We start from the raw sequence: 21,638 nt of genomic DNA on the forward strand, positions 1-21,638 counted from the left end.
CCTACTCCCACCTGACTCAAAAATGGAAGAACACCTCTTAGCATCAACACTAGCACATCTATTTTGCACATAAGTGCAGAACAGAGAAGGTTTTTCTTACGTTTAGTTTCAAAATAATATTGGATCCCCCCCAAGATTTCTTAATCATTCTTAGTAGTTTCTTTCTGAAATGTTATTATTTCGTGTCAAAATTTCTTTCCTGGGGTAGGCAGCTAGTAGCATTTACTACAGCAGTTAAGATGCTGGTTAGCACTGGTATTGCACATTGGAGTACTGGAGTTTAGCTCTGGGCTTCCTGTCAGTGTAGACCATGGGAGGCAAAGGGGATCCCTCGGGCAGTTGGAACCTTGCCACCACCCAGCTCAGAGACCTAGATGGAGTTCTGAGTTCCCAACTTCAGCTCTGAGTAAAGAGCTATCAGTGCCTAGTGTTAATTATCACTGGGCAAGAATGAAAAGAAAAAAATGACACACGTTCAGTAGAGATGTCATTTTTTTCCTGAACAATTCTGATCTAATTTCGGTTGAATGCGGGGATATGAAGCTGTGCACAGAGAGGACCAAGGGTGACCAGCTCACATCATCATTCCTGATCATCACAAAAACGTCACAAGCTATACTGACACTTCGTTTTTTCCCTAGATATATTGAAGTGTGATAGGACCATTTCATCTCAAATGGGTTCTTGGACAATCAGCCGAGAATCAACACCTAAGGAAAGACTCGATAGGTTTCCCACCTGACAGGCACAGCACACAAACACTCAGGTTTGATTATGGGGGAGGGGTGGGTGGCTAAACAGACAATATATGAGTCCAGAATGCATCAAGAGGCTCCACATTTGAGTAGAAATTTGGGAAGAGACAGTTCTTATACTCTCCCGTGGTTATCTTAGGTAGGACCCCTAAACCTCATAGCTTCTTCTCTTAGTTTTGTAGTAGTTAAATGTGATGCAATAATGGGAAAGTGTTGTGGTGTGGCAGGCTACACTGCCCCTTGTGACACTGGCAGCCCATACTGAAATACTAGTTTGGGTCTTGGACACTCCAATTCCCATGCAGCTTCCTGGGCCACGGCCAACTACCTGGGTGAGCAGAATGGAGTTCCTGGGTCCTGACTTTGCCCTGGGCCATTCTTGGCAACTGAGGCCATTTGGAGAGTGAACCAAGGAATGGAAAAATCTCTTTTCCTCTCTCTCTTTCTATGTGTGTGTTGCTCTGTCTTTCCAACAAATAAATCTAAGAAGGAAAGAATGCAATGGGACAAAAAAGTTCTGTGAAAAACTGTGCCGGATGTCCAGCTGGAGTTTAAGACAGCCATCATGGTAACACACTGGTCGAAAATTCCAAATGAAAAGAAGGAACAGGCCAGAGTCACATGTTAGGAAACAACATTTCAAGGACTATTATTGAAGAGATTAACAGAATCAATACTTGAATGTCAACACCGGTAAAAACAAAAAGCTGCATTATGGGCATGATAGACTAGTGGCCAAATTGTCTTGCACATGCTGGGTTCCCATATGGGTGCTAGCTCATGTCCTGCCTGCTCTACTTCCCATCCAGCTCCCTGCTTGTGGCCTGACAAAGCAGCAGAGGATGCCCCCAAATCCTGGGACCCTGTGTTCATGTGGAAGACCTGGAAGAGGTTCCTGGCTCCTGGCTTCAGATTTACTTGGCTCTGGCTGTTGCAGCCACTTGAGAAGTGAATCAGTGGATGGAAGATCTTTCTCTCATATCTCCTTCTCTCTGTTATATCTGCCTTTCCAATAAAAATAAATAAACCTTTATTTTTAAAAAGTTGCATTATAAATACAGGTATTTCTCTAGCATAGATATACATGCTCATATCTGAACAATTTCACATTTTGGACTTATATAAAGTGCTTGGCACTATCTTTTCTAATCAAATGACCAATTTCTCAGAAATTAATTACAGAGTTTCACTTGAACCTGTATAAATGCAAAAACATTTTTTAAGAGTTACTTGTTTTCTATTGGAAAGGGAAATTTACAAAGAAAGGGAGAGAAACAGAGAAAGATCTTCCCTCTGCTGTTTCAATCCCCAAAAGCCCATAATAGCCAAAGCCAATCTGAAGCCAGGAGCTAGGAGATTCTTCCAGGTCTCTCACATGGATGCAGGGTCCCAAGGTTTTGGGCCATCCTCAATTGCTTTTCCAGGCCACAAGCAGGGAGCCGGATGGGAAGTGGAGCAGCTCGGACATAAACTGGCACCCATATGGGATCTCGATGCTTGCAAAGGGAGGATTAGCCCATTAAGCCTTTGTACCAGGCCCAAGACAAAAACTTTAAATCTTCTACCGTAGGGGTTTACAACATTTGAAAGATGTTTTACATGTTTATCATAGACTCCTGGTTTTCTAAACTTAAGTCATGGAACGTGATTTCATTCACCATTGTGCTGCAATGCAGCCTGGATTCTGAGCTTTGCCAGGGGCTGCAAGCCCATATGCATTGCCAGTTTCCTGCTCTCCTTTTCTGGTCCACTTGCTCGGCCCCATCACACCCTGGTGCATCCTTGGTTTATGGGCTCTGATATCTGTTACCATGTGCTGTAGCTTCCAATGTACTTCCTCATTTTTGAAAGAGAGGAAGATAAGCATCTTTACGGCTAACTTTATGACTGGAACATCCCACTGGCTTAATGTGCTTTTTTGAACTTATAATCAGATAGCTGAAGCTGAAGCTTCATTGAAGAAAATTTGTTCTACAGAGAGGCTAAAAATAAACAACAAATTTAATGTTTCCCAAACAACACATTGCAGCACTGTAGTACCTACAGGCACTGCTTCTGTGTCTACACACACACACACAGACTCACTCACACACTCACAAACACACACACACACACACACACACAGGCCTTGCTGGGTCATATACCACGAGTAAGAGCTTTTCACAAGAATGTGCTTAGATAGTTGTGATCTTCACTATCCAGCTAAAGAAATAAAGGATTTGACAGGTTCCATCATGCTCCACGGCCCTCTGCTGGCGATGAAGAGCTGGATTGGAAGTTTTGGTTTATTTGGTCACAATCATTCTGCTTTCCTGTTTCTTTAAGTATCAAAAACTGAGAACCTGGATTTTTTTTTTTTTAAAAAAAAAATGTTCTTCCTTTATTTGGGGTTTATAAATCCAAATTCTAGAAACGAGTCTAGTCTTGATTCTGCACAGTGACTCCTTAGCAAAGCCCAGGTGGATGGATGACTGGGGTTTTTGATGAAACTCAACTCTCTTGCACATTTGGAAGAAAATATACCCATGTTGATATTTGAATCACTAAAATCTAGTGATACTAGTTGATTAGATAACTAGAGGGTCTCATTCATTCATGCTTTTCCAACTTTGTGGCTGTAAATATATCCATCACAAAACATATTTGTAGAGATTAAGGCATGACATAAAATTATGACATTTTAAAGTAAGAAAGCTCTTAACGATAACCTCGTCTTGTTTTTTCACTTCTATGAACCCTAAGAATGACTATTTGTCTCTGACTTCTTCAAGGCTGCCACGGATGGCTTCATGATGTTCCTTCAACCAAGGGCAGAATGTGTTCTAATCTCATCCTTTAGGATTTTGTCCAAAACCTCTCCCACATCCTAAAGTTTCTCTTACCTCCAAATCCATCAGGCACATATGTTTTAAGGACAATATTGCAGAAAATTGTTGGCAGTGACAAGGGTTTATTTCCCTCATTCCGGAGAGAAATATGTCGGTAGCCTGCCTGGAGGCCATCCAGCGGGAGGATCCTCTGGCCAATCAGCTTGTTGTTGTCATCATACACTGCTATTCTCAAGACAGCCAGGTCAGGCAGGATCACCTGCAAACGAAGAACAGAACTTTCCATCGATGTGTGTAATGCATTTCCCAGGGACCATAACGCTAGGAGTCAGGACCACAGCCACACTGCTTCGCTCTTTCTTGTTTTTTTAAGGTGGATTTCTTTATTTGAAAACTCAGAGTTACAGAGACAGAGGGAAAGGTGGGGGCAGTGGAGAGAAAGAGATCCTCCTTTGGCTTATTCTCTAATTTGTCACAATGGTCAGCACTGGGCCATAATGAAGCAAGAAGCCAGAAGCTCCATATGGGTCTCCCACATGAATGGCAGGGGCCCCAAGCACTTCAGTCATCTTCTGCATCATTTGCGGAGTGTTAGATAGGAAATGGAACAGCTGAACATGAGCTGGTACTCATATGGGATGTTAGCATTAAACACTGTGGCTTTACCTGCATTGCTACAAATCAGTCCTTGCTCTGCTCTTAAATAGTTCTTTAAGGAAAATAAAGACACAATTCACTTGCACTCAAAAGGGACTCTGTGTAAGCTGAAATGGCCAAGACCATAAGAAATGCAACTGGAGTGCTTGGCACATTGGTTCAGTGGCTAAATCCTCATCTTGCAAGTCCAGGATCCCTTACTGGTGTCCATTCATGTCTTGGCTGCTTTACTTACCATCCAGCTCCCTGCCTGTGACCTGGGAAAGCAGTTGACGACAGCCCAAAGCCTTGGGACCCTGCACCTGCATGAGAAACCTGGAAGAGGTTCCTGTTCCTGGCTTTGAATTGGCTCAGCTCTAGCTATTGTGGTCATTTAGAGAGTGAACTAGTGGATGGAGGATATTTTTCTCTGTCTCTACTTCTCTTTGTAAGTCTGATCTTCCTCTCTAACAACAATTTTTTTTAAAAAATCTAAACAAACAAACAAACAAAACAACTAGAACAGGTTTCCTGGAAATCAACCATTCAAAAATGCTGGAAGTAATGGACATGAAGACTACAACTCCAGCACCTGCCATCTTTCCCCACACTCAGCCATTTAACTGCTGAGGACAGAAGGGACTCTGAGAAACAGTGACTTTCCTTAATCTCAGATTGCCTCCGACAGAGTGAGATCTCAGAACTGGGACCAAGTGATGTGCCTACCTGGGGTACACCTGCTATCTAGTCATGCTTGTTTATAAACATGGAGAGGATCTTCAAAGAAATGTTTCATGTATAAAAGAATACTATATATAAATGTGGATTCCACTTGTTTCATATATTTCTCAATGTTCAAGAGATTAAACAGAGTTGGATATATACAACATAGAAACGCTCATGTACTTTGATTTTGAAACTACTCCTGTCCTTCTCAAATTGAAAACATTCACAGACATAAAAGTCTGATTTCAGATGGCAGAATCCCCATTCAGATATGGGACAGCTACAAGACAAGGAAAACCATGGTGTCCAGAAAAGTCTTCATCAGGTTACTCCTGCAAGCAGGATATCTTAGCTTATATCAGAGTCCTGTCTGTAGCTGGACAAAGCATTGGTTGTCTACTTGTGTCAGGAAATTTTAATTTCAGCTGCTTGAAGATGAAGAGGAGAAATCCAGCTAAAATTATCCAACTTGGCTCATTCTAGTTCTTCATGTGGTGACTGGGAACTTGGACCTTGACCCTCTTACAAGATTCATGCAAAAAACAATAGTCATAAGAAAAAAATACAAGTGAAAGCACTTTATAGCAGTGAAAGTCAGCATAACTTCTGAAGAACAAGGATGGTTCCAGAATGGCTATCTTGTTCCCGAGCCAAAACTATTACAAGGAAAAATGAAAGTGAATACTTCCTTACTCATCAGAAACACAAGAACCAAGAAGTATATGTAACGATTACTTTAGTTATAATTCTAGCAATACTCACAATAGAACCAAATACTTGAGATAGACAAAAATCAGAACAAATCACAGAGCACACATATTTATATCACATGCTCACAGAGTACTTGCAGTAGCAGTGTGGGCGGCATGGATAACATCACATCATAGGGTAAAATCTAAATTTCCAAATGGCCTATTTTCTCAAAGGTATATGTCTTTGTTTTAACCTAGTTTTTGTAATCCAGTTACCCTATTCCAAAATGAATTTCCTATTTTGTTAATACCAAAGACCCATTATCCATGTTGCATGGCATACGGAGTGTTACCTGCAGAATAAAAAACATCACTAGGGGTAAGAAAGAGAGAAAAATGGATGTTCTTGGAGGCAGCACTGCCAATACATGGGTTTTCCAGTAGCGCAACAAAGGAAAATGATAAAGAAATTAAAAGCTAAATATCAGAATGACTGTGTCTGCTCTCAGGAGCCAGCATACAGGGATGGGAGAGAAAAGTAAAACATTAGAGATAGCACACAAAGCAAGCAGCATGTGAGCAGGGATACAGTCATACCACCTCACCCATGTGTAATGATGTTTACAATCTTCGGTTACAGGTGAGGCTTCCCACCTGACTGCTTGACTAGCCAAACAGTGCAAATATCAGCTACTGCCAATGAAGGGAGGAACACCAGGACAGTGTCCATGCCAGGGCATTGCAAACCTGGCACTTGGGCACTGCCATGTAAAAGGGTGGTGAGGGAGGGGGTGCTCCACTGAAAAGAGGATGAGGCACACCAAAAATGCCCTACCTTCCGAAATACAAAGGATTCTTCATTGTAAACGGGATTGAGTCCATTGTTCATAACCATACGTGTTCGGAATTCCTTACGTATGGTGTCGGTGGGCAACCCATACATATCCACCTCTACGTAGGTGCCAATTTTCTTATCTGATAAGAACTGACCTGATATGACCTGGAAAAAGGAAGAAACAGGATGAGAAGTATAGTTGGTGTAGTAATTACTAACAAAGGATAAGTAGAATATCAGAAATGCCTGCATTTGGGGGATTAAAATTGCCTACAGAAAGACTGCATTCAGTATTTAATGGACCTGAACATTACTGAACAACTACTACATGCAAAACTCTGTTCTAGGCAAAGGTTCTACCTCCTATAATTGTCTAGAAAAATAATGAGAAAACATGCTTGAGCCACATGATATAAAGAGTGCCCACAGCATCTTCAACTACATGTCCACACCTATGAAATGAAAAGATGGATTCAGACAGGGCCCAAGGTCCCTTTAGATGTCTAGTATGCCACACTTAGGACTGAATTATTTTAAAGGTTTTGAAAAGAGATACACAGAAAAGTCATGCTATCACTTAACTGATAACGCTCACCGACATGACCACTGGTCTACCACCACAGCGGTACATGTTTGTAAAGAGCAGTGCTAACTTCTGCTGCTGTGAAGCAAAGCAGAGACCTTTTTTCAAATGACTATTTATGTTTTTAAGATTTTTCTTAATGCTATTTGGCAGCCTACAATTTCGAATCAGATTTTTTGAGGCATGCTGACATAGAACAAACTATATATGCTTAAAGTATATGCTGAAATAAGTTTTGACAGGTGAATACATCTGTGAAACTGCCACCACACTCAGGATAACAAACATTGCCATCATCTCTGAAGGCTTCCTTGTGCCTTTTCCTAATCCACGCCTGCTTTGATTTCTGTCCAGAGACACCCAACCACCAATTTACTTTTCACTATAGTTTTCATTCTCTAGAATTTAATAAACATTTAGAATTACATTTTAGGTCCTTTTTGCCTTTTTTTAAAAATTCAAAGTAGCTAAAGATTTTACTAGTAAAAAAATGTGTCACGTAAAAGGGGGGGAGTGGTTTACACCAGAGTTAAGAGCATCATTTGGGTCTTACAATCTAACGTTAAATAATTTCACTGCAATTTCCTGGCAGGAGCATCTGTGTGCACATTTGTCCTGTGCTCTGCTAAGGAGGCCCTCACCTGCACGGAGCAGGTCGCTGCTATAACCCCATCCACAGGAGTTTCAGAGAAGGGATCAAATGTCCGATCAGGCCGCCTCATGAAATCTGGCTTGAGAAGGTACCTGGTAGGACAGAAGTACAGGAGCTTATTACGTTACTATCTTTTTTTACCAAGAGTGAAATACCCACTACTCGAAACCTAACTATGAGCTTTTCTTCAACAGAAACACACGGGCCAGGCTTTTCAACAGAGAATGCTGTCACTTGGTTAATCCTAAAGATTATAAAATAAAGGAAGATTATGAAATAAAGATTATAAAAAAGAAAGAAGAATGTCTCCTGGAATCCGGATTCAGGGACACTAGCATGACTCTCTCCTGGAACCTTCTTAACCAGAGCCCCCTTTGGATGGATCACAGATTACTGCATAAATCACAGCAATGAAAACCCAATCGTCACAGCTGTAATCATCGAGATCTCTATGGCATCTCCTTTGCCAATGCTGCTTTGATAAACACCTCAATACATTCAGTTTCAAGATATGCTAAGTACGATGGCCACTATGTTTTTAAGCACTGATGTGCATAAAATACTTTGAGGGGCCGATCAGAACATAAATCGAATGATCTGTGATTTACAGCCACAGCACTGAGTACCGTGCAGTGGCTTGTTGGTTGCATTCATGATCAAAGAAGATGTAAAATTTCATACAGGAAGGTGAAAGCAGGACTAATTATATTGCTATCTTTAGCAAGAAAAAAATATCCAAGAAAATTCAACAAAAAGTAGCCAGACTGAAAACCAAAAGGCAGAACCTGTTCTGTTCACTGATTACATGATCCTGTTAATAGAAAATCCTAAGCAACTAATGAAAACAACGATTAGCATTAGGTTAGTGAGTTCAGTTCAGTTGCAGGATGTGTGAACCGATGCAGGGAAATCAATCGCATTTCTATTTTATAGGAATGTACAATTCAATAACTAAATTAATAATGAATGCAATACTCCCATTTACCAGAGAACCAAGAATAAATTTAACAAAATAAGCACATTACTTGGAAAATGTAAAAGAAATGTTTAAAAAGTTCAAGAAAGATCCTAAGAAATGAAATGACAGCTCATGTTCATTATTAGGAAAAATAATACTGTTTGGATGGTGTCATTTACTGAGTTGATAAGACAGTACTTCCAAAGTCAATGGGAAAAGTAAATGATACTTATTTTGGTAAAAATAAATGATTAAAATCCATTGCATGGATTTTTGTGAACTTCTTTCCAAGATCTTTCATAAGCATGAATGTCACAATTTTTTTTGCACCTAAAAATGAATGTATCTTTTGACACCTTTATCCATAACCATGTGAAAATCTCCACTGTAAAGGGCTGAATGAAGACAGACACATGGGGAGAACGAAAGATCACTTTTTCAACTCTGCAGAATTCCAACTTAGCATTCTCATTTAACCTTTTACCGTTTCACAGAACTAACACTTCACCTTTCATTCCTTGGTTCATAAATGCTAACAAGTTCTGTTTATTTAAACCAGAGCCACACTCATGGCATTATTCTTTGATTATTTCTACTTACAAGACAAGCAAGGGCGACGGTTTATTCTCAGCTGAAGTAAATTTAACTTGCCACCAACACCTTTATTACATATAAAATTAATTTCATTTCTGCATCTCTCCTGGTTTAAAACAAACACGCATTTAATGTCTGTCTCTAGTTCATATCCAATGAGCAGATAAAAAAGTCTACTACTTGAACTGCAAGAATTAAACTATAGTGTGTGTATGATGAACCTAGTTAACTCGAGATTAAAAAATAACCTGCTTAGCAAAATGGGCTAGATGAAAAATGTCCAATGACAAATGCAATCTAAGGGTTTCCTTTACTCTCACTGAAACTCTCAACCCAGCTCACACTCCGTAGCCACTAATTAAAAAGACATGGTTTCATTATGGTTGTAGTATGCAGTTCTGAAATAGTTTAAGTCCCATTACTCACCCGCAGGATCCATTATACTCAAATTTCCCCTGATTCAATTGCATCGCTAAATCTGTCAAGAGACAAAAAAATAATTCAGCATCTCATTTGCCTGGACAAAGCCGCGCCTGACGAGGTGATTTGAACCGGGGAAGTGAGCTCATGCCTAGGCCCTAAGCTCTGCCTTTAGGCCCCAGAGGACCCGGTCCCGGCTTCGGGCAGGCAGCACTCTTTCACGTAGACATGACTTTGTGCTGAAGTTAAACGCAAAATGTATTTTCAGAAAGCTCATGTTCAAACGGCTGTAACACTTGGATTCACACACTTGCGATGCTCATTCCACGTTGAGGCTGCTACGTGAAGCGACAGAGTCCGTGACTCATGGGCCTGGAGGAGCCGGGCACTGGGGAAACGGAGTGGGGTCAGCATGCAAGAGTGGGGTCCACACTCAGGAACACTCAGCCATGAACTAAGCCATGCAGGTATGCGTGGTCCGCTCCGAGGAAGTCGCAGGGAGCATTCTTCGTCACTGGGCTGAACAGGCAGGGTATGCCTTGTGGCTTTTCTGTTCCAGGCAGGCAAAACCTTCTTCTTTTGATTAGCCAATGAAAATGGGAAAAGTGGTTGAAGATGCTGCAGGTAAACTTGACCTTGTGGAATCCAGCAGAGGCTGGTCCAGTGAAGCCATGTAATCAGGTAATCCAGATTCCAGACTCACCGAGAAGCAAACGCAATACCCAAGACTGCATAGGTCACGCTGGCAGTGCCTCTGTCCCTGTTAGAAACTCCCGGGCATGGCTACAGTGCCTGCCCTCTGCCCTCTTCCCCACTAACACAGCCAGGACCGTAGGGTACCACGCACAGCGGTGACCCCAGGGGCCAAGCTCTTCATCGCTGAGAAGGCACCACTGGAGGTGGGAAACGCAGTCCCACTGTTGAGGGACAGGCATGGCAGCCGAAGGATCAGGCCAGATAAGCAAGGTGCAGCCACAGCAGGTGGACTAGAAAAGCTAAAGACTCCCAGTGGAGTCTCCCAGTGGAGACTGGGACGTGTGGAAGGGGCCCTCACCAAGGAAAGGATCCTGGAGGAAAAAAGCTTCTTGTGTGTGGGTATGTGTGTGCGTGCTCCTGAATTTGCACACCGCGATGCTGCCTTCACCATAGTAAATGAGCCCGTACTGTGAACTCTGTCTATTCTAGTCCTCGTTTCCGTTTCGTTAACTGTAATCTCGATACTGTGATCCTAAACTCTTAAACGAATCTTGAGAACGTTAAGAAAGTTATTTATGCATTTATAAAAATGTACTCCTCTCCTTTCAAGAGGAAAAATAATGCCTGTTTGAAACCTGCTTTTGAATACACTCTGGAGGATCAGTTTATGGATCAATAGCTAAGATCCCTATCCACTGTACCCGAGAGTTCACCCACCACATTCTACATTTTCATTGTGAATCGCCAGCAAGGCACCTACAAACTACAAATGTTCACGGGGATCAGGGAACTTTCAAAGGAAAAGTAAAACACAGTCATTCTCTCATTTCATTTGATTTCAAAAAGAAGAAAAACAAGACATCATTTGGAATAGGTGATGCTTAACGGAACAGCCATGAGTGGCAAATAGTAAAGAAATTTCCATTTAAAGCACAATGTGCTATCTGCTACCATTGTTTTGATTTCTCTAGTCCGGGTTTTCAATTTCTTGCCATCCTATAAATCTAACAACACACTGTTTTCCCAGATGTCTGCCTCTTTAAAAATGGACAAACAACAAAACGCCCCCAGCAGTAGAGGGCAGCTGCTGGCCCCATCCTGCCAAAGCGTTCTCGTGGAATTTGGGGTCACCGGACATCACTTCTTACCTGGGGTTTGGTAGTTCAGAGACACCATCTGGCAGCCAGCGTTCCAGAAAATCTGAGGCATGTAATTACTGGAATCGACTCGGCCTCCCTTGGGGTAGATCCGGCTCATTTGTCGTTTGTTATAACTGTGTAACTTATTAAGGAAGATGGGGGAAAAAAATGAGTACTATCATCGAGATAAAAAAGCTATCACAACCGAGGGCTAAGCCAGCAATGACAAACACGTACATGAAAACAGAACAAACTCCACCCCCATCAGTGGGGAATGGCGGGCCACTGTGTGGATGATAAAACCACTTTCCAGCTGAGCCGATGGTCACAGCTGCCAGGGCCTTCACACATGCCATGTAACTGGCCCTGCGACCAAGACCGAACAGGAGCTCTTTGCCTAGATCAGAAATTCCTGCCACATCAAAGCATACCAACCCCTACCTCCACCTGGTATAGAAGGATACTTTACAAATTCAATTGCATGTGTCTTCAAGTAGCCAAGACCAACGGATTCATTGAAAGAGGACATGTTATAATGAATATTGCGTTCTGTAAAAGAAAAGCAAAGACACCCTCAGAAATCCTCCCTTCAAACCCTCACGGAAAGCCAGGCTCCTGAGACAGGCTTTGGGAGGCCAATGCTACACAATCATGTCAGGAGTTCCTATTTTCCTTAATGCCCTATGCAGGGAGACCACTAACTTTAACATAGAGAAATCACGCTGAATGGAATTTGAAACTGCTACTCCCCGAAACATGTGCTTTTGATGATAATGGCTCCTCGCACCCAGAAATGATTATGTTTTTATATACTTCATATGAAAACGTACATACTTCCTATGAAAATGTACAAAAAAAAAAGTTAATGGGGAAAACAGAATGAAAAGATGACTTTATTTTTGGCACAAAAAATATGGAAAACTATGCCTAATTTTTGCAGAATATCAACTTTCCATGAACATTTTTAGACCCCTTGTATACTTTTTGTGATCAATCTTTGATTTTAAGAAGTCCTAGGAAAGCATGGAATCCAAAAGCCCACAGTCTCTCAGGGCCACCTTGTGGACAAAGTTGGGAATCACAATGCAGTATTATCCAATGCCAAGGATGCACCAGACACATGGGGAATCACAATGCAATGCCACCCAAAGCCAAGGACGTGTCAGATACCTGGGGATGAGGGGGAGGAAGGGTGGGACACTCCCAAGGCACAGAAAGGTAAAGGACAAAAAGTAAGATTCAAGCTCTTTAGCAAAATGAAAACGAAAAGAAAAGCAGACAAAAAAAGGCTATTGCATTTAACCTGCAGTGTTACCTTCAGCCACATGGAAACCTTGAAACTTTACAGGCTGTGCGTAGTTGATCATGGTGGACAGATAAGGGTGGATATTGGTAGTAGCACCTACATATTTATAAGATGCCATCCACGCCTGCTCGTCTTCTACAGTAACCAGGCCCTGTGAGCACAATGAAGAGAACATACAAGTCCATGGCTTCTGTAAGATCCTCATTCTACAGACTTTGTTCCCAAAGAGAGTTGAAAAACACAAAAATTCAAAGATAAGACTCTTTCTCCCTTCAATGGTGCTAAAGAATAATTTAGAAAGTCGAAGTCTTGGGTCGAGCATTGCGGTGCCAACATCCCATATGGGCACTGGTTTGAATCCTGGCTTGTCTGCTCCCAATTCAGTTCCCTGATAAGGTGCTTGAGAAAACAGCAGAAGACCACCCAGATTCCTGGGTCCCTGCATCTACAGAGGAGACTGGAGGAAGCTCCTGGCTTCAGTCTGACCCAGTCCCAGTCGTTGTGACAATCTGGGAAAATGAGCCAACAGATGGATCTCTGTACTTCTCACATAAATAGTCAAATAAATATTTTTATGTTGACATCTACAGGAGTCCCCGAATAATTTTAAAAGAGGTAATTATAAAATATTGGGCTTATCTTCACCTTTTTAGGACATTGTTGGAGTATTAAAGAATATTAAAACATTCAAGAAAGCGTAATGGACAGCCCAGCCAGGTTATAAACTACCCATGTACTTCAGAAAGCTTGCGGAACAATGCAACCAGATGATCAGTTTAGGGGTGCATGTTTGGTGTAGCAGTAAGGATCGAACTTGAGACACACACATCCCATAGCAGATGTCTGAGGTTCAGTTCCAACTCCACTTCTGTTCCAGGTTCCAACAAGGTCCCTCCCTGGGAGGGAGCACCTTACGGCTCAGGGACCTGGGTCGCTGCCACTACAGATACCTAGACTGGGTTCTCGGCTCCTGCTTGCAGCCTGATCTGGCTCCAGGCCATGAGGCACATTCGGGGGGTGGGCCAGCAGGTGCTACACAGTGATGATTTCTGTGGCCCTCCTCTCTCTCTCTCTCTCTCTAAATAACTAATTCATTTTAAATGATTAGGCTATTTTGGTGCAAAAACTTCTGAAAGCTATGCATAATTTTAATGATCTGCCTTCCAGAAACTTTTTGAAGATATCATATCTCTTATGTACACAATGTCTGAGTGAGGACTAAGAATTTGGCTATCTTGGGTAGTCTCCAGGCTGTTGATCCGGCTGGTCTGCGACCGTGTTTCACAGTAACAGAGCTCCACAACTGAAGCCACACAATTGGGTGGCTTATGATGTTTTTTCAAAAAGTGTGCTTACTCTTAACAGTCTGGGGCTCAGTAGCCTAGTGGCTAAAGTCCTGGCCTTGAACATGCTGAGATCCCATATGGGCGCCGGTTCTAATTCCAGAAGCCCCACTTCCCATCCAGCTCCCTGCTTGTGGACTGGGACAGCAGTGGAGGACGGCCCAAAGCCTTGGGACCCTGCACCCGCGGGGGAGACCCGGAGGAGATTCTGGGCTCCTGCCTTCGGATTGGCTCAACTCCGGCTGTTGTGGCCGCTTTCTTAGTACATCCCGAAAACATTCAGCACTCTCCATTTTTGTTGTCTTGTTTTCCCATCCTGTCTCAATGAGTTTTCTCATTTCTATTCTATTTTATCTTAAACGGTTTCCATTGAGTAAACATGATCAGCTTTGAGAACCCATGAGGGGCCTAGTGCCGTAGCTTAGTAGCTAAAATCCTCACCTAGAATCCACTGGGATCCCATATGGGGTGCTGGTTCATGTTCCAGCTGCTCTACTTCCCATCCAGCTCCCTGCTTGTGGCCTAAGAAAACAGTTGAGGCCAGCCCAAAACCTTGGAACCCTGCACCAGTGTGGGAGACCCAGAAGAGGCTCCAGGCACCTGGCTTTGGATAGGGGCAGCTCTGGCCATTGCAGCCACTTGGGGGAGCGAACCATCAGCGGGAGATCTTCCTCTCTGTCTCTCCTCCTCTCTGTATATCTGCCTTTCCAATAAAAACAAATAAATCTTAAAAAAAAAACTTGAAAAGCCCATATCAGTTGGGGCAAGCAGTTGGCTTGCTTGATGGTTAAGGTGCTAGTCTAGTTCCCCATCAGGGTGCCTGGGCCAGAGAGCCAGCTCGGGCTCCTGAATCCACATTCCCCCCTGCAAATTCTGGGGAGCAGCGTGAGGTCAAGTGATCACCTGTCGCTTTCACTTTGAGCAGTGTATTTTGATCTCCCTCCTTGAAAGCTTTTCAGTGCTTCCTAAAAGCCTCCCAGATCCTACACCAGCTGTTCCAACCTATCCATGCTTTGTCACCTGTTCTCCTCCATCCTTCACTTTAAAAATGTTTATTTTGAAGGTTGGAGTTACAGACAGAAAGGGAGACACACACACACAGAGATAGAGAGAGAGAGAGAATTTTCTACATACTGGTTCACTTCCCAGTATGGCTGTAATGGCCAACATTGCATGAAAAGCTTCATCCAACTCTCCCATGCGAGCAGCAGGGACTCAGGCACTTGGGCCATCTCCTGATGCTTTCTCTAGGCCAGTAGCAGGGGCTGGATCAGCAGTGGGGCAATCGGCACTTGAACAGGCAACCACAGGCGATGCTGGCTTTGCATCAACACTGACTCATGCAATTGACGCTACCCATGTCCGCTTCGTAACTGTGCTCTCTCCGTGGGAAGCCATGTCTCTGTCTCTGTGCCGTGGAGTCCTTATTCCATCGGGGTCCTGATTTTCTTTCTCCTTCCATCTCATCACTCTCTATTTTACTGCTTAGCACTCACCGTGAGTTGCAATTACGTAATTACCCCACTGCCTATCTGTTGGAGGTCTGATTCCCATCGACTTGTCCAAATTACAATCAGTGTAGAGGAAGAAAGCAAGTGTGTCTGGACCCTGATAGATTGCTGTGGCCTGCACTATGCCAAATAAAGGGTAGATATGTGGTAATTTTCCTGAGTGAGTGGTTTGAAATATTTTTATGCATGTATATTAGGAAGAAGATACACAATAGTGTCTTAAGAAATTCATGGTAGGCCCAGCGCGGTGGCCTAGCAGCTAAAGTCCTCACCTTGACCGTACTGGGATCCCATATGGGTGCCGGTTCTAATCCCAGAAGCCCCGCCTCCCATCCAGCTCCCTGCTGTGGCCTGGGAAAGCAGTCGAGGCCAGCCCAAAACCTTGGGACCCTGCACCCGTGTGGGAGACCCAGAAGAGGCTCCGGGCTCCTGCCTTCAGATTAGCTCAATTGCAGCCATTGCGGCTGCTTGGGGAGTGAATCATCGGATGGAAGATCTTCCTCTCTGTCTCTTCTCCTCTCTCTGTATATTTACCTTTCCAATAAAAATGAATAAATCTTTAAAATAAAAAGAAATTCATGGTAATGAATGTTATGCAAAAACACTGTGTGGATTTATAAATGTTTTGTCCCTAAGATAACCTTAACCCTTTATTGCGCTTTCCACAAATGTTTTTGAAGTACTCTGGCATAACTAGTAAAACAATTTCCTTACCGAGGACTCCACTTAGGAGGCTTACAAATTAATTTCCTTATGATTTCAACAAAGCTAACCTTTTCGCTGGGATTTTGTCGTTCCCTACCTATCTAGAACAAAGTGACCAATGAGCATTTCTAAAGATTCATTTTATTGAGTGACAATATTTTTGATGGTACCGATAAATGAATAGTGGGAAAAACTGAGTATGATTAGTGAAATACTCTTTCAAACTTCATTGTGTGTGTCTGTGGCTGTCACATTTCTGAAACTGCGTCAACCACAGGTGCCACTTCTGATATGAAAGTCTTCAAAGGGAGGGGACGAGAAGAGCCTTACCTTTTTGACACTATTTGCAACAGCTTCCTTGTGACCCAAGTCATCAAGTTCATTTCCAAATTTGAATTCAGGGTGAGCTTCCTCCTCTTGGTCAGCTGAGAGGAAGACAAAACAAAAATCTATGAAGACAAGCACTGCGTAGCTGTTAGACTTGGACCATCATCTTGGATAGAACAGGACTCTGCATGTCCAGGACTTACAGGCTGCAACCCAGCCTGTCCTGTGTTCCTGAACCATGCCTGGTGTCTTCTTGCTGCTGTTCTCATGTACTTACATTCTAGATTTTAGCCATGATGTGGAACACAACCATACTGCGACGCCAAGGTAATTACAGCCAATGGACTGACCACAACTATGGCCATTTGTTACAGAGAGAACCTGAGTCACATAGCTAGCTCAGACTGCAGGAGCAACAGGCCCAGCCGCTCTCTCAGTCAACAGCAGCATCAGCTACCAGTCACGTGCTGAGTGGAGGAACCCTGGATAAAGGGCCCAACTGAACCTCCAGACGATTTCATCCTCACATGTCATGAGACGTCCAAGGGAGAACCCACCTCCCTGAGCCTGGGGGGGCCCACAGAACTATGAGAGGTAACAAATATGCTGTTTTGAGCATCTGAATGTTGGGGTAGTTTATTATGCAGTAACAGATAACTATTAACAATCTCCAACTACATAACATCTAACATCTTTCATCTCCCAGACTCTTCTTGCTCCCAAAAATATATGAAGGTAAGGCATTGTGATTCTTGTCAGATAGTGGTCAAAAGAATGGCATGGACATGGACTGGCATTTATAATGTCTGTCCCCTACACTGGAGCCTTTATTAAAGGACCGTGGATAACACTGGTTAATTTTCACAGCCTTAAGATTTTTACCTATGACCTGACATTCCTAAAACCATAGTTCAGATGTTTGGATAATAGATACAGCATTGTTTTTACAAATATTGCAGCCAAGAGCCATCGCATAAGAAACAAAAATGTCTAAACTAATGCAAGTCCAAACCATCTTGTGTTACACAAATTTCATTATAAATAATGAACAAAAATGTTTCAAAAACATCCTCAACCTCTCAAATGATCCATTTCAAATCAAGCAAATGATTACAGATAGAGAGCTGAACGAAAATACAAGATACTGGCAGATCTTCAAATCTTTTTAAACAATGCTGCTTTTGCTCACACTGTCTTCCTGTAAAGATAATTGTGGTAGCTGGTTGGCTGAAGGATTTTGAACTTGACATTTTAACACTGGCCCCGTAGTTTTCATGGGGTTTGTTCCCATCAAAGGCTTGTGTTGAGTCTGGCTCCAATACAGCAGTGCTGAGAAGTCCCGTGGCTTTCAAAGATGCCACTTTTTTTCACAGAGTAAGTTCTCACTCTCTTGGACTGGATTGGCTACCATGAAAGTAGGTTATTGCAGAGGAAGCCTGGCAATCTCCCATGGTTTCTCTCTGGGTTTCTTACAGGTGACACCTTCCACGCTGAAGTCCTCCCCCAAAGCAGGGAAGATGCCAGCACTGCAGAAACTATTAAGCTAAATAAACTTGTTTTTATTAAGTAAAAGCTCAGAATTGGGTATTTCATTAGAACAACACAGAAATGACTAACACAGCTGCCTTTGGGTCTCCAGGTCACCACAGGTACGCAAAGGTACCATCCTACACTCTTTGTTTTACGTCCCACATTCTTTGTCTTTCATAGATCATTATAAGATTGGAATTCATAAGGGATTAGAAAATGTTCTTTTTCCTCCAACGCCTGCCTCCTACGGTGAGTGTTTCAAGGATTCTCTGGCTGGGCGTTGTTGCTGAGCAGCTGCGCACACCATGGGAAAGGAGACGACTAAGCCACTCAAATCTGGTACCCCAATAAACTGGAAGGAATAATACTTGGAAAAACAACACAACTGCCAAAAGGTTAAGGTTGGCCCATGAACACACACATGACTACTGAGAATTAAAATGTCATCATTATATAAGCTTCCATTGATAGATATTAATGTTTTTCTTACTTTCAGAAGTGTTTTATAACCTGTAACTTTAAAAAAATAGCTCACCACTTTCAATTTCTTCTTCATTGTCGTCCTCTAAGATGTTAGCTGGGGCAGCGGATTCTCCAGCTTCCATCACGCTTTTCAAAGCTTCAAGCTGTTCTGTCATGAAAAGCAAACAAGAAGGAGATGGGAGCAAATGTCAGGTCCCTTAGAGAGTCCGGGCTTTCAGAGAAGGAGGAGATAAAAAGGGAAAGGAAACATATTGTTGAAGCACGTGTGGCTCATGTCCTTAAAGTTTATCAGTGGCCACCATCTCGCTTGCACCTGCTGGTCTCGGCTTCCTAAGGAGTGTACAGCAACCCCCATTAGACACATGTGATGAATGACAACTGGAAACATGGTAGAATTGTCCAGAACGCTGCTCTTCAGGGTTGAGAGCGGCTGAGTCCTTGTGAAGGGGTTAAGGCTAGACAACCCAAGCTCACAGTGTGGAGACTCCAGCAAAACCAAGCTTGTGAAATGACACAAAAGAAATATGCACGTTTGAGAGCAGCAAAACTTGAAGGGGAAAAAAAAAAACAGCTGGGGACTGGAGTGGGCAGTTGGTCCAGCAGTTAAGGCATATTACTTCCAATATCGGAGTGCCTGGGTTCCCGTCCAGTTCCACTCCCAAGCCCATCTTCCACCCGTTTCTGACCCTGGAAGGCCACAGTGGATGGGCTCAGAGGCTGGGATCCCCACCCACATGGGAGATCCGTATTGAGTCACTGCTTCCTGACACCAGCCCTGCCCCTGCAGGCATTTGTCTCTGTCTCCTTCTCCCTCTCTCTGCCTCTCAGATGAATACATTACAAACTTTAAACATATTTTCAATGGATATACTCAAAGTTATTATCCAAATACTTCAAAAGCCATGTCAGTAAAATAAAGGCAATTTTGTAAAAATGAGAAAATGTGTATGAAGAAATCAAAACTCATATTAACTCATAACACAAGTTATTTAAACAAACAAATAAAAAAATGAAAGCTTCATTTTTTTTTTCTACTGCTCCAGTAACATACAAACATGGCCCAGAGCCAGCACACAAGGCAGCTGCTGGGACACAGGCATCCTGTGTGTCAGTGACGACAACATAAACGGACCCAACTTTTCTGAACCAATAAATCAAAACATAGATGTGTATATGCTGTGACCAAATCGCTAAGTGCACGGGTTCTAACTGTAGGGCTGCACAAATCCACCAGACGAGCACTAATAGTAGTAAAAAATCACCACCTTGGGACTATTTAAATTATCTTATAACAAACAGGTACCCTCCTCTGTAACATGGCGATACATTCTGTAAAGTATTTTATACATTGATATTAAAGTTAGCACACAGACTTATATCATGCTGGATATAATTATATTTAATTGGTTAAATTACTAAATATGGAAAATTATAGTTAATACCTCAGTTTTGTTGAAACAGGTTTAAATAGGTACACGTGTTCACAGGTGTATTTACTACATATCATGTGTATAGAATACATATTTTCGTATTATTCTGTCATTCTCTTATATTTTGCCTTGTTTTGCCTTTCCTGTGTCATTATTGCTTTTGTCATAAAAATGACCATTCAAATAATTTTGTCACTTAGGCTATCTGGAAGGAAAACACACTGGAAAAATACCAACACTTGAATCTATTAAGGCCATGGACTAATGGCTATTTTGAAAGAAAACATTTTCAAAGAAAATGTCGTGGAAAAACAAGCAGCAAATGTCTCCATGAAGCATCACGGCTCTGCGCACGTAGACATATTGCTACCCAAGGTCTCTCGCTAAGTGTTATTACACAGGCAGACTGCATGAGGGAAACTTTAGGAAGTGTTTCTTTAGCTTGCTTTACTGAAGGCACAGTGACAGAGACAAGGCTCTCCCATCTCTGCCTCACTCTCCGAATGCCTGCCATGGGCTTCGGCTGGAACCAGGAGACCATGACCTTATTCACATGTTCCCGATGAGCGCTCGGAGCTCAAGTACTTGCTGGACGCATTGGTGGTAAGCTGAGGAGCCAGGACCTGGGCTGGCACTCAGTCACACACGGCATGACTTAATTCCCTTTGTCACAACACTTGACCCTAAAGGGATAATTTGTGAAAGGACTCAAAAAGTCTTTTTATGTTATATATCCTGTAAGTATCAACATTACAAACTTCTAGTTCTTTCTGTATCTTGATCAGTTCTACTTTCTTCCCATTTTCCTCTTGCATGGCTCCGAGTTCTGACATAGGGAGCTTTCCCCACTGCATAACCAAGCTAACATGGAAAATAAAGTGAAATGGAAATGCAGCAACTTCTTTGAAAAGTATATTATGTGGCATCACCACGACACCCCTTACTCCCAAGTCAACATTTTTTAAAGGAAGTAGACCGTTGAGTTGCCCAAACGTCCATTTATGCTTGCATCTGACTTACTTTTTTCAACTTCGGGTTTCAGCCGTTTATTTTTGATGAGTATTTTTCTTTTGAGGTCATTGGGAGACGGCAGGGGTCGGCCTGGTTCGAGCTAAACAGAAAGAGTTGAATTAGTAACAGGTGCTTCGTCCTCCATCCAGCCCACAGCCAGCCTGGGAGGCCAGGGAGTCATACAACGAACGTCCGCTAGATGGCAGTCGGTGCCGTTTTATGTGTGTATTGGCCACCCAAAGCAGCGCACCTGCAACTTTTAAATCTACAGGGTTTGCAGAGCTTCCCCAGAGGAGCGGCGGCGCAGGCAGGACCGTGTTCAAGCAGCAGTCAGTATCTGGTAAGATCGGAGGCATCACAGTGGGGGATCGGAATTGGTTTTCCCAGGATGAGATGTCCACATTCCCCGGTGTTACACTGGGCTCTGTGGGTTGCTCCAGCTTCACTATTTGGGATTTTGGCTTTGTGAATTCAATTA

General features: G+C 42.7%; 1 protein-coding gene across 3 annotated transcripts in view; it reads right to left on the reverse strand.

Annotated features, from left to right (window-relative positions):
• PLCB4 (phospholipase C beta 4) overlaps positions 1 to 21,638 on the reverse strand; it is a 350,035-nt gene that overhangs the window by 41,546 nt on the left and 286,851 nt on the right. For all 3 annotated transcript variants that reach the window (XM_058679484.1, XM_058679483.1, XM_058679485.1), the window contains 10 exons: positions 21,170 to 21,260; positions 18,772 to 18,867; positions 16,710 to 16,804; positions 12,830 to 12,971; positions 11,979 to 12,063; positions 11,524 to 11,648; positions 9,686 to 9,737; positions 7,697 to 7,799; positions 6,473 to 6,637; positions 3,638 to 3,842 (listed from right to left, as the gene is read on the reverse strand). In XM_058679484.1, coding sequence (XP_058535467.1) covers positions 3,638 to 3,842; positions 6,473 to 6,637; positions 7,697 to 7,799; positions 9,686 to 9,737; positions 11,524 to 11,648; positions 11,979 to 12,063; positions 12,830 to 12,971; positions 16,710 to 16,804; positions 18,772 to 18,867; positions 21,170 to 21,260 — 1,159 coding nt within the window. The remainder of the gene's footprint in view (positions 1 to 3,637; positions 3,843 to 6,472; positions 6,638 to 7,696; positions 7,800 to 9,685; positions 9,738 to 11,523; positions 11,649 to 11,978; positions 12,064 to 12,829; positions 12,972 to 16,709; positions 16,805 to 18,771; positions 18,868 to 21,169; positions 21,261 to 21,638) is intronic.

The sequence above is a fragment of the Ochotona princeps genome, chromosome 22 (genome assembly GCF_030435755.1).
Source record: "Ochotona princeps isolate mOchPri1 chromosome 22, mOchPri1.hap1, whole genome shotgun sequence".
Classification (NCBI taxonomy): domain Eukaryota; kingdom Metazoa; phylum Chordata; class Mammalia; order Lagomorpha; family Ochotonidae; genus Ochotona; species Ochotona princeps.